The 12721-nt window shown below is 42.6% G+C and overlaps 1 protein-coding gene across 1 annotated transcript; it reads left to right on the plus strand.

Annotated features, from left to right (window-relative positions):
* Positions 1-9007: 9007 nt before the first annotated feature.
* Positions 9008-10150, plus strand: PHATRDRAFT_27326 (predicted protein; the record flags this gene model as incomplete). The annotated part of the gene is made up of 1 exon (XM_002179954.1): positions 9008-10150. A coding segment is annotated over exon 1 (837 nt), but the record flags the coding sequence as incomplete, so codon positions are not given.
* Between the last annotated feature and the right edge of the window lie 2571 nt (positions 10151-12721).

Genomic DNA, 12721 nt, shown 5'->3' on the forward strand with positions numbered 1-12721 from the left:
ACCTGAATGAAGAATTATCAAGCTCTACTTGTTCTGCAACAATAATATACACGCAGCTTTCCCTATTTTCATCGGGCACTACCGAGTTTGCTTAAGCAAGATCTCTTTTGACTTTCATCTTCAAAGTCACTACTAATTCTGATTTAAATGAATACAGTCTGGAACATTAATCCAAATAATAGATTAAAAATCTGCTAAAACAATTGAATAATTGCGACAATGAAAATATAATGCTTGTGAATATGAAATAGGTGAAACTGTCTTATGACCAGTAATTTAAATTATCGACTAAAATAGTCTGCTGAAATAATTGATTAGTTGCGATGATGAACTACAAATGCGAATGAATATGAAGTAGGTAGAACTTTCCTCTGAATTTCCTAGGTACCTCAAGATACTAGCGTGAATGCTTAAACAGTAGAAATCGATTTTTTGATAAGGTCAAAAGTAACTTTATTTGCTTCGCCTCCATTTAAAATACCCTTATAGCAGCATGATTTTGTACCATGAAGCAACCGTCGACGACAACGAAAATTATAAATTCATGACTCTGTTTTGAATACAACTCCCAACAGAATACTACAAATCGCACTATTCTATCAACTAAGTTTCAATTTTCGTCAGCCGAAAAGCTGTGGGAAATTCAAATTGCCCACCATCTCTTGCCAATTAAACGATATCATGTTTGAAGAAAATTTCAATTTAAAGCGTTGGTTTTACAATATATTTAGCCTGCGATTTTCATCAGCACTACAACCAATTCTTTGGAGCAGCAATTACACAACATGCAAAAATCTAATTTTGATGTGCAAAAATGAAACAAACTCATGTAAAACGACAAAAAGTGGGTTTTGTTTTTTAACTATAGATCCTTGAAGCCAAAGTGAACCAATTTTAAAGTGTTTGTATAAACTGATACATAGAACCTTGATAATTTTTCTGGTTGATGCGTTGTTTTTTATATATGTCATAATTAAGAATAGATTGGTCGTGTCTTATTCACCCCAGAATCATTTCTATTTCTGTTAAAATAAGAGAGGGCAAATATGCTAGGATTGACATTCTTCCTTCTGAATTTGTTGTGTATGGCTTAATCATTTCTATTCCACAAGGTGGGATATTCCTAGCTCGCAAAGGTTTGATCAGGCAAACGTACTTAGGAAATGCTTGATGTATTGCATCAAAAACCGGTAATGTCGTTCATTTCACTGCTTCGGTGTCCGAGCGAAACAGTTTTGGGGTCGTTCTTATCTCGATTCTAGATGAAAATTGCAGCTTCACGCATATTGTGAGTTCGGATGTTGCGGAAGTGTTTTTCTTTTCTTCCAAAGGTATTCTCGCAGTCTTAGTTGTATTCTGCAATACCACTTTGGCCAGCAAGAACGAAACTTTCTATTAATTATAGCCTTACTTTTTTAAAGCAAAATGTTACTTTAACAGCCAAGGGTCATAAGAACTGACTAACTGTACATTGCATTTTTCTGTCTCCCCTTTGCTTGTGAGCTACGTTCCTTACGGATGTGATTGCCAATGTGAGGATTGAGTGCAGCGCAAATTTCATCTTGATTTCTCCTTGTATCTGGCCGGGTTCTATGGGCGTACGCGGCTCAGCAAAAGTTTCTGTTAGTTAATTTACTGCTCAATTTGGGAACTATTTTCTCGGAAATAATCTGTACACTTTACGGCTTTTTAAAGTCCATACGACTCTACCGTTGACAGTCGATCTGGTTTGTCTTGCTTGCGCCGCCGCGGCTTGGTGCCAACCCTGCTCTGACCAGGTCCAATCGCATGCCCTGCGGCGATATTTACCCATCTCGCTGATAGTATAGTACTGGTAGAAAAATCAAAAACACGATGACGCTTCACCGTCAGCGCGAATGAGTATGGTAGATTCAAACCGCCATTGTCTTGATTGTGAACAGAGCGCGACACTTGTTGTTGATAGTTACTGTCAACTCTAAAAAACAAGCAGCGCCTGTTGATAATGTAAACAGAAAATAAATACTGTCAAAAGGAAATCTGTGGTTTATTCAAACCGCGAGTGTCTTGATTGTGAACAGAGCGCGAACATTGTCGTTAATAGTTACTGTCAACTGTAAAACAAGCAGCGCCTGTTGATAATGTAAACAGAAAAGTAAATACTGTCAATACGAAAATCTGATTTCACTAGGGTTCGGGAACTTTTGACGTATGGGCAGATCGTAGAAGAAGACTCTCAGTCGTAGAAAACTGCAACGATAACGGGCTAGCCTAGAATCGTCTAAGGAACCGAAAGGATCCCGCATACTTTCGTAGACGACCAAAGGCGTAAAAACACAAGATTATAGACTTATCTGATAGACTTAGGGATATGAACCCCTCATGTACCGCTTGACGTAGGGGTTTTCTAGTCCCCACACATCGAAACCATAAACATAGACATGGACATGGAGAGATGTGTCCCCTCAAAACCACTATGGGAAAAATAGGGATCCACAACTTGTAAAATAAAACTTCGACACTGCATGCAATGACATGTAGTATTGCAAATGCAATTTGTTCCGATACTGGCTTCATCGAAACGGGAAAGTCGGCAAACCCTTCTTCATTTGACTCAATATAAAACTTGACGCATAAGATTCTGTCGTACTGGGGCTGACTGAACCTTTGTTAGCACATCGGCTAAGTTTGTCTCCGACGGTTCATAAGCAATCTTGATAACTCCCATCGCGACATTCTCTCGTACAAAGTGATATGCAATAGCATTACTCTTCTTCTTTAACATCGATTCTGGTGCTGTAGTATTGTGTACCACCGACATATTGTCGCACAAAACTCTAGCTGGACCATCAATCGGAATTCCCATCATCCGTAACTTATACCTCAAACCCTGTATCATCTCCGTAGCAATCTTTAACGCAACAAACTCACTTCCAAACGAAGACGTTTCGACTGAATTCTGACGCTTCGAAAACCACATAATCGGAGCACGATTAAGATAGATCAAAACACCTGTTCGTGAACGACGAGTGACTTTGTCTCCAGCATGGTCAGCGTCAACAAAAGCAGTAATCTCCACAGCCCTACCACGTGGCTTCGGAGCATTCGGCGGAATAGGTTCCTTCACATTACCATAAAAATCCGTCCAATCTGCGCCATCTATAAAATGGTTCTCAATATCAGCATACGAATCATCAAACACGAGTCGTGACCTGTTGTGAGATTTCAAATAAGCAAAAATATGAAGAACAGCACTCAAGTGTCCTTCTCGTGGCATCGCGAGAAATGATGAAAGCATAGATACTTCACACATAATATCAATTCGACCAATTTCAACTGCCCATCTCAAGACACCAATCTGAGACTGAAAATAGTTAGCACGCTCTGCATTCAACAAAGGAGAAACATCAAGTTCTGGTCGATATTTCGTCGACATTGGCGACGACACTTTGTTAGGCAAACCTCTTTTGATTTCGTCCAAATCTTTCTCAACATTCGCGACAGCTTGTTTCACATAATTTGTCGAACTCATAGACCATCGCGGCTTGTCTGGCTTATCGGGAAGTGAAAAGTGTCCAAGATTCGCTCCCAAATAAGTATCCGGTGTCTTAATGGATTCCGGTTTAAGCTTGAAATGTTTTCCAATAGTATCCAAGATACTCTTCGGATCATGACTGATACATAGGAAATCATCCGTGTAAATAAGTACATACTCATAAAATTCGAGACCACCTTCATTCTGAAATGGTCTTAACCAAACATCCGGATCTGCAATACAAGAGGTAAACATTAATTCTTCCATTGTTGCAGCTAAGTGAGCATGCCATGCTGCTCCACTTGACTTCAAACCATACAACGCTCGAACGATAATTGCATAACGACCTTCCGTCGAATTCCCAAATTCTGGACCACATGTCGTATATACCTTTTCTCGAACTGGGGCATTCAAATATGCGTTTTGTGCATCAGCACCAAGTATTTGCATCGAATTCAACGCTGCAATAAGTAATGCAATTCGAACACTGTCCCTGGAAACAACACTAGCATAAGTAATCGAACTCGGTGGATCTGTAACGTGTCCCCCGGCGACGAATCTGGCTTTGCGAGTGAAGTCCATTTTGATATCAAAAATCATATGACAAGGTATCCAAGTGTAACCAACTGGTTTCGACGCATTGGGTTCAAGAACTTTGAACGCTGGCATAACATTTTTCATCTCTTTTCTGATTGCATCCAACCATATAGAAGTGTTAGTATCACAATCAATCTCGAGAGCTTCCTTCACTGATTTCGGCATACAAATACCGAATTTGTGAGTCCGTTTCAGGTATCTGGCCTTTACCGCTGAAATAATTCGCTCTCGTTTCCGTAATACGTCCGGTACCCACCAGGCAAAAGCTGGTTCATGGACTAACTTGTTCGCAACAACATATTCGGCGACGTCAACAGGATTCGATTCTTTCAGGTCTTTCAAGGGAATCCATGTATTTGATCCGTCTTTCCATTGAAGTAAAAGTTGCCAACCTTTTGTTGTTTGACGCATTTGTTTTACACCACGTTTGTCTGTATAATACAGATCATCAGCAGCAACCGCCGATCCGTCTTTTCGATGATCAACAATTTCATCCATTAAAAGATAACGACAACCCTCGTCATCAACCTGTGAATAAAGATGCTCAGCAATAACATTAGCTGCGTATTCCTGCACGTTACCATCTGGAAATTGAACTTCTAAGATGCGAGTGTCCAAAACTGGATCAGGATTCGACCTCCCGATTGGATTACCATCTCGATCTTTCTTTTGTCCAATTATTCGACCAGCACCAATATGATCATGTCTTGGTATCATTACTTCAGCATTGATATACTCATTAAAAGCTTCGTGATTGTACTCGTCTGCTTGTGGCATCGTTTCCTGGTCCCCTGTATAATGGTCCGAATATGTCTCGAACTCACTGGGTTCAACCTCGAAAACATAAGTATTTTTAATATGATCATCTTTGTTCATAACCAAACAAATGTTCGTCTCAAAACTCTCTTGAAGCAACTTCACCTGTTGAGAATTAAGATCACTTGTCAAAAGTGGGGAGTAAGTAGTTCGCGAAATAATTTGCGAATTTCTGGCAAGTATACGAGCACACATTGCATCACCTATATCGTGAGCAGGTCCGAGCCAGTGACCAAGTTTCCGCTTATCCTCCGGAAAGTCAACTGGATCCAAATACCATACCCAATCATACCATGCAAACTCGCATAAATGACTAATATCCGTTGTATCTCCCGACACTGCTGTATTCGGGACGTCGTCGTTCAATGCGTAAATATTATGCGCAATTGACGATCGGATCAAACATTGCAACTCCAAGCAAATATCCCACAATCGTACTGATGCCTGTGACTTTGACATAGCTGTATTCGTCATACGCTTCAATGCTTTGATTGTGGTTTCCGCTTGATTCAACCATGGTGAATATGGCTCAATCTCTTTAGCATGAGCTCCTGCAGCACGAACCTTTCGTCTGAACTCTCCTTGAACTAATTCTTTGGCACCATCTGAAATAATTTCAGCTGGAACTCCCTCACGATGAAATAACAAATCCAACGTATCGTGAGCCTGACCTTTCGACTTCATTGGGTAAGCACGAGTCCAGTCAACATCGTTCACGTAAATTTGAGCACAAGAATTTCCTCGAGACGAGACGACATTCAAAAACATCGTATCCGTATACAAACTCGTGCGCAAGTGACGGTATCTCAACTGTGCAGTGACTGGTTTCACTCTCTTCGCTAACAATCGACTAGCAATGTCTTTGACCCCTCTCTGAGTCGTCGCGAGTAATGTTCGCTTCGCTGTCGATAAACCAATGTTCCATCGCTTCGCCAACTCTTCTGGCGTTACCTTATACCTGTAATTCGACGACTGTGCAACACTAACAATACAAGTCTTTTCAAGTTCATCAATCAAATGTTTGTCTTCCAAAGACATCGAAACAGATGATAAAACCATTGATACTGTACTGTCTTTCGTTGTAACCATTTGAATGTTCGCATGTGCAGAATTTCTCGTTACCAACGCACCCTTACTATTGGTGAACTTCTCCTCCTGACGAGAAAAATCTGTCGAATACGGATCCCAAATTGGACTTTCATAAGTAAGGTTCAACTTGTGGAAATTTCGAAACTCCTCCGCAGACGGCTTGTGGACTGGTAAGTAAGAAATGACTCCATCTAATGATAATGGTAACCTCACATCGTCTTTCGGGAAATAAATCGAATGCGATAACTCTGTAAACTTTTCCGACAAAAATCGGGGACAATCATTCACTTCGACATCATTTAATCGAATTTGATTCGGATTTAACAAAGCATGTTCCATTGTAGGAAAATGTAAAGCCTGATGAATAACTAAAATAAATGTCTCATATGTGTAAGGATGATCAAAAGCAAGTGCAGCAGAGACAATTGGTACAGACTGGGCTTGACCAAATGTAGATAAAAATGCAGAAACATCAACTGTTCGAGAGGTTTCTTGGAATATATAAGCGTGTTGACCAACACAACATGTATCCGCGTGAGAATCTAACTCCGCGTGTGATATAAATGCACTCTCACGTGACTGTATAGAAATAGAACGTGTAGACACAACCGACACTTTCGGTAATTGTCAAGAATTTCTCTGTGACATGCTTCGTCCTGCCGATGACTTCGATGTAAGAGAATTCGTATCATCGTGACTGGTCTTTGACTTCTTTTCGTCATCATTGTCCTTAGAATTAACACCAGATGCATTTCGACGCTTTCCACCAGCTTCTTCGCGTAACATATGCAAATGACGCTTTTGTTCTGCATTCATGGTCTTGTATTCATCAAAAGTATAATATCTATCCACCATACCATTGGTAGATCCCTTGTTGAAAACACCCTTGTTTCCACCACGTCCACCACGACCTTTATTACCACGTCCTGACCCTTTACCTTGCCCTCAACCATGACCAGATTGACCTGACGAAATATTTCGAAGCTGAGCCTGATTCTGCTCTTCAATAAATTCACTCAGAAAATTCACTGTCGCTTCAAAATCATTTTTCAAAGATGGGTTAGCACGAACAGTGGCAACTGCAGAATTTAGAAACGGTGCCTGAATACGTTTCAAAAACTTTCGAACTTTGGCTGCCTCCGTCAAAGGTTCTCCAAACTCTTCCATATCTGTGTGTGCTTGTTGATGAATCTCTGCAAAACGCTCAAACGTAAAACCATGACGCTCTCCGTTATAAAACTTCGATTCAAGGTCCCCTTCAGCTCGTGTCATGATCTTCGACTGATTTGTCGGTCCCAAATAATGCGAACGCAAAGCAAACCACGCCGCATGACCGTTTCGAGCTCTCGAATATGACGACACCCAACTCCAAGCTGGACCTCCATGAGTACAACTATGAATAATGGTCCACACCTGAGCATTGTCTGCCGCATAAGACTCTTCATCATGAGGACTGCAAGCAATCATTTCTTTGAACGCATCCTGATAATTATTGTCTGGACCCTCTGGAACTTCTTCCTCTTCACGAATAACGTAAGTGAGTGGGACTCCTGTTGTTCCTTGAATTTGCAGCAAGTACTCCGCAATATTCTTGAACGCATCACGAATCTTCTTTAAATCTTCAATCTGAGTAGGAGCCGTGAGGTCTTTTGCCAACTCTTTATCTTCCTTTTCGCGCTTCTTAATCTCAATCATCGAGTAAATGCGTGCCGGATTAAACTGAACTGGATAAGGCCGAGAAGTGCGCTTCAAATGATGAACATAGTACGCCAACAAGACAAGACGCTCCTCCGCAGTGGGTGAAATCGCAACACCATTGCGAGGAATCACAGCCGGTGCTCCTGGTTCTTCCGCGTTAGGATTCGGGAGTGTACCCCCGGGACGACGAATATTCTTACACATATCCTTGATAAAATCATCCGTCGCAATCTCGAAAACATCCATAGACGTAATCGAATCAGTAATGGCATCACGCTGTTCAACATCAACAATACCAATTGCTTGTAAAGCATTTTGAACTTGAGCTAAAGCGGCTGCCATGGTCAACTTTCTTCTTTCTTCCTGTATCACAAACTCATAAAATTCTGTTAGTTGGTTTTGAACATTCAGTGTTCTCACGCCACGTGAACACGAGAATTATTGATCATTGATGTCATCAAATGTGAATTTCACATATAGACTTGAATAAATGATATCGATAACGAGTACCATTTCATTACCATACAATAAGTACGCAACGAACTCTAGCGAACACAAAACAGCTGTCGCTCTCATCCGTTCGAGATATTTAACCAATATCTATCAGAGTGGAGGATCCGCGACTACCTTGCGGTATAATTCCGATAATAATTGTTGCATAAGTAACTGCTTCGTATAAGCATACTACTTATCATCCACACATGAATGACGCTCAAAACCCGAGCATTTAGCAAACAATACAATTTTGTGCAATGCACCTTCTTCGATAGATGAAGAGATTCATGGATGCGTCCAACCATGGAGATTTTGCCTCGTTTCAGACCGTTAGACGGATACGAAACCCAGTAACCGATCAACACGTCTATCACGTGGACCACTACGAGAAACTGGCAGTATATTCCAGGCCTCTGCAGGCTTCGGCGACTTAACAACGACATGAAAAGCCAGGTATTTTGCCCTACCTCCCCAGGCACAATCGGAATCAGCGATCACTTCAAACACTCGAAAACACAACGAAGACACTACCTTTGATCCCGTTACCTCAGCATAGAACTACTGGGTCTGATAAACTAGAAAACTGCAACGATAACGGGCTAGAATCGTCTAAGGAACCGAAAGGATCCCGCATACTTTCGTAGACGACCAAAGGCGTAAAAACACAAGATTATAGACTTATCTGATAGACTTAGGGATATGAACCCCTCATGTACCGCTTGACGTAGGGGTTTTCTAGTCGAATAAGACAAATCCAAAAGTGACAAGGCACCTGATTTTGAAAAAGCCCTCGATGCCTTTATTTCAGTGAAGTTGCGCTGCGAGTCAGCAGCATCGCGGCCACTAACCTTGTGACTCCTAGTTCCATTAAACTCTTTTGATCTATTTTCACCTGAAGAAGGCGTTAATGTAAGGCGATCACGGAACGTCGTCGATACTCTTGCCATACTTACTGTTGACAACAACCCAGTTTGAACGCTGTAGGGTACGAAAGAGGTGCGGCAACGGTACCACCTCTGTAGACATCCGCGTACACATTTCCCTACGATTTGACTTGTATTTGCAATTAGGAAAGCACTAGATAGAGCGATATTTATATTTTCCATGGTGAGCAAACCATCTCGAGTATCTCTTACGGAAGAGGCAGCCGGGGGGTTATTAGCGGGCATCGTTGGAACAGTCATCGGCTTTCCCCTTGATTTAATCAAAACAAGAATGCAAACTCACCAAGGCCAACCGGGTGGTGGTATTTTCGAAAATGGATTACGCGTTGTAAAATCCGAAGGTATTTTGGCCCTATACAAAGGAATAGCGCCACCTCTGATTTCACTATCAATTTTGAACACTTTCACGTTTGCGAGCTACTCCTACTTCCAAACAATATTTCAGGCTGATAGGGGTTGGGATTGGCGAAACTCAGTAGCTGGTGGAGTTTGTGGTCCGTTTGCTGCCACTGTGTCAACAGTGGAGAATTTAGTAAAGACTCAAATGCAAGTGGACAATATCTCGAAAAAGCAGTTTATTGGATCTTGGGATTGTGTGACGAAGTTGACAAGAACGCATGGCCCACTAATACTGTACACCGGTTTCGGAATCAACTCTATTCGAGAAATTGCGTTCCTTACAACTTACTTTGGACTTTACGAAGGTTTGCGACAGACATTTGGGGACCTTGCCGGCAGGCATCCCATAAGCACATGGACAATTCCAGTCGCTGGAGGTTTCGCGGGTGCCGCTTCCTGGTTTCTGAGTTTCCCACTGGATTGTATACGAGCGGGCGTTCAGGGCCAGGATATGTCAAGTCAACGCAAAGGGTCATTAAAAGTACTCTGGTATTTGATGGAAACGAAAGGGGTTAAAGGTGTCTACGGCGGAGTCTCGCCGAGTATTGTGAGGGCTTTCCTTGTCTCAGGAAGTCGTTTCAGTGCCTATGAAGGTGCATTATGGCTTCTGCGTGGAGGGCGCGATGTCCAGCATTAAAAAAAAATCCGATTAGAAACCCCGTCGCCGCATGTATGCACAGAGATCGTCAGGAAGTTGACACAGTGCAACTCGACCCAACGCAGCTGGGTTGTACTGATGTTTTCGGAACTCCACAAAACTGCTATTCATGCTTTCACGGGTCGATTCTTGGAGAAAACTGTACATTTGCCCGAAGTCAGAACGGCCGACACCCACAAAAATTACTGATAGCGGAAGTTGATTGTAAACGAGCAGCTTTCTGCGGGTTTCGTCTAAACTATCTCCATTTCCATCAGTGATCACAAGGAGGACAGTGTAAGACAATGTCTGGGGAGTCATGATTTCATGGTCTCTCTTGGCGCGTACTGCAGCTGCTTGAAGTGCTTTACAAAAGACAGTAGGTCCGCTCATTGTAAGACCTCCCTGAATCACGCTCTTGTACGCTTCTAAAATACCATCCACTCCTTTGACAGTCGGGTCCGGCCCACACTGAAACAAGTGACTTATTTTGCCGTCAAATTTTGCCCCGAAACCCCATACCGCAAATTCCTCCGTTCTAATATACGCCGAAAGCGACCGCCCAATGGAAGAAATAGTTTCCTCGTAATCGTTGAAAGTTTGAGGGCTTTGATAGTGAAGACTAGATTCAAACCTTGGGTCTCCATTTGAGCTCGTGAAATCAATGGCGACACAGAATTTGATTTCGCAGTCTCTTTCAATGTAGTGTTGAAACCTTGTGGCGGACGAAGGTATCCCGATAGGTGACAGTTCTGCTAAGTCCACAATTTCCAAAACTGTTCCTTCCACAGAACCCACTTCGCGAAGGGACAAAGATCGATTCGTTGACTCCGGAATAAGTTCGTACCCACCAATTCGCAGACACCCGACTTGCTTTAATTTTGAAGAGTTGCGCTGCAGAATCAGCTCCTTGTATTTCTCTACTGGGTCATTGTCGCCTCCATTTGCACATTCGGTGTCACCGATGTAAGAACTGTTTTGTTGCAGCAAGTGGCGAAGTGTTGTTTCGGCCAGCCCGATCAGCTCCCGATTTCCCTTTTGTTTCTGGAGCAGAACAGAGAAACGAAGATGCTGGTCGATGTTGCCGTTGCATAATGTTCCACAATCAAGATCAATTGCATCCCACACTGGATCAAGTGTGTTGACGGCTGGCGTGGAACGATAAACAGTAACATAGGCTCCTTCGCTGTTGCTCGCGTGTTGCTTAGCAATTTCAAATAACGCGTCCGGTTTTCGATAAAAAGAATTGCTTGTCCAAGCTCGTCTATTCCCGTGCGGGATTACGAGACCTTTGGCTTCAACCTGCAAGCACACACGCATTCCCGCGTCACCTTGTTGAACTGGCTCAATTTTACAGAACACACAGCCACCAGAGCGCAATCGCTTCACCTTTGTTGTATTTCGAGTCCCCAGGACATCGCTTACTTCAAACAGTGCTGTGCCAAAGCTAGTAGAAAAAGCATCGCTGTCGAGACTCTTCGTCGAACCGTGGCCATGCACGGCCTGGCCGTCACAGTTGCTTTGCAAGACATGGACATAAAAATAGGATTCGGATCCATATTCGTACTCCAGTGGAATCGTCCTTGTCCATTGTGGGTTCCTGCTATTTACAATCTCAGTATCTCCCCACCGGTAACCTTCAAAGGAACCCTGCCTTTGAAACGATGCGTCGGTGGAGGGAACTTTGTAGCCATCGCTCGTCGAGATCGACGTTACCACAGCGTACGCGCTTGGGTTTTGTTTGTTCAACAATCCTCGTCCTTGCTTCGGAAGGTTCGCAGCGAACAGTCGAATTCGAAGGCTTGTTGTCAGGTCCCGAGAAGCTTCCCGTGGCGGTAAATTCATCACTAGGCACCGTCCTCTCTGAACTCGCCGGCGAGTAAAAGCAAATGTTCAAACTTTGAATAGGCGATTGATATGAATTATTCTCAAAGCCAGACTCATTCTCGTTTACAGTTATGCGATCGAGGGCAAAATCCGAAAGTACAGGGATTCTATATGATTGTTATATCCGAAGTACTCATTTTTTCCACTCATGTTGTTTTGAAGGGCTCAAATTTACTAGGGCTTTTATTGTCTTTTTTTTCAAAGAGCTCACGGGAAGTGAGCAATTACTATTGACTGTGAGATAGCTCGACCATTTCTTATACTGCATAGAACATTGGACCTGATTCATTAATGTCTCCGGATAGGTTGTGTTTGCGTTTCGGAGTCACGCGAATGAGTTCGTCAAGTTCATCCGTAACTTTTCCATTCCAGATTTCAGCTCATTTTCCAACGGAACTTCGGAATTTTTTTTGCCATGCATGCGCATCCAATCATGACATCCGTTATTGCTATGCAAATTGAAGTGTAGTAAAACAGTCTACGCTACGTGGCAGTCCTATATAATCCTCGTCATAAAGAGTATCCGTGGCTGGTTGCATCTGGTGCTAGTACCAGAAGCCAAGAATCCTGTGTTCTTGTGCACTCTCTATGCACTATCAATTGGATCAAAACCGTAGTCGTACGTCTGAAATCGACAGAGAAACC

The sequence above is a fragment of the Phaeodactylum tricornutum genome, chromosome 8, assembly GCF_000150955.2.
Source record: "Phaeodactylum tricornutum CCAP 1055/1 chromosome 8, whole genome shotgun sequence".
NCBI classification, from domain to species: Eukaryota; Bacillariophyta; class Bacillariophyceae; order Surirellales; family Neidiaceae; genus Phaeodactylum; species Phaeodactylum tricornutum.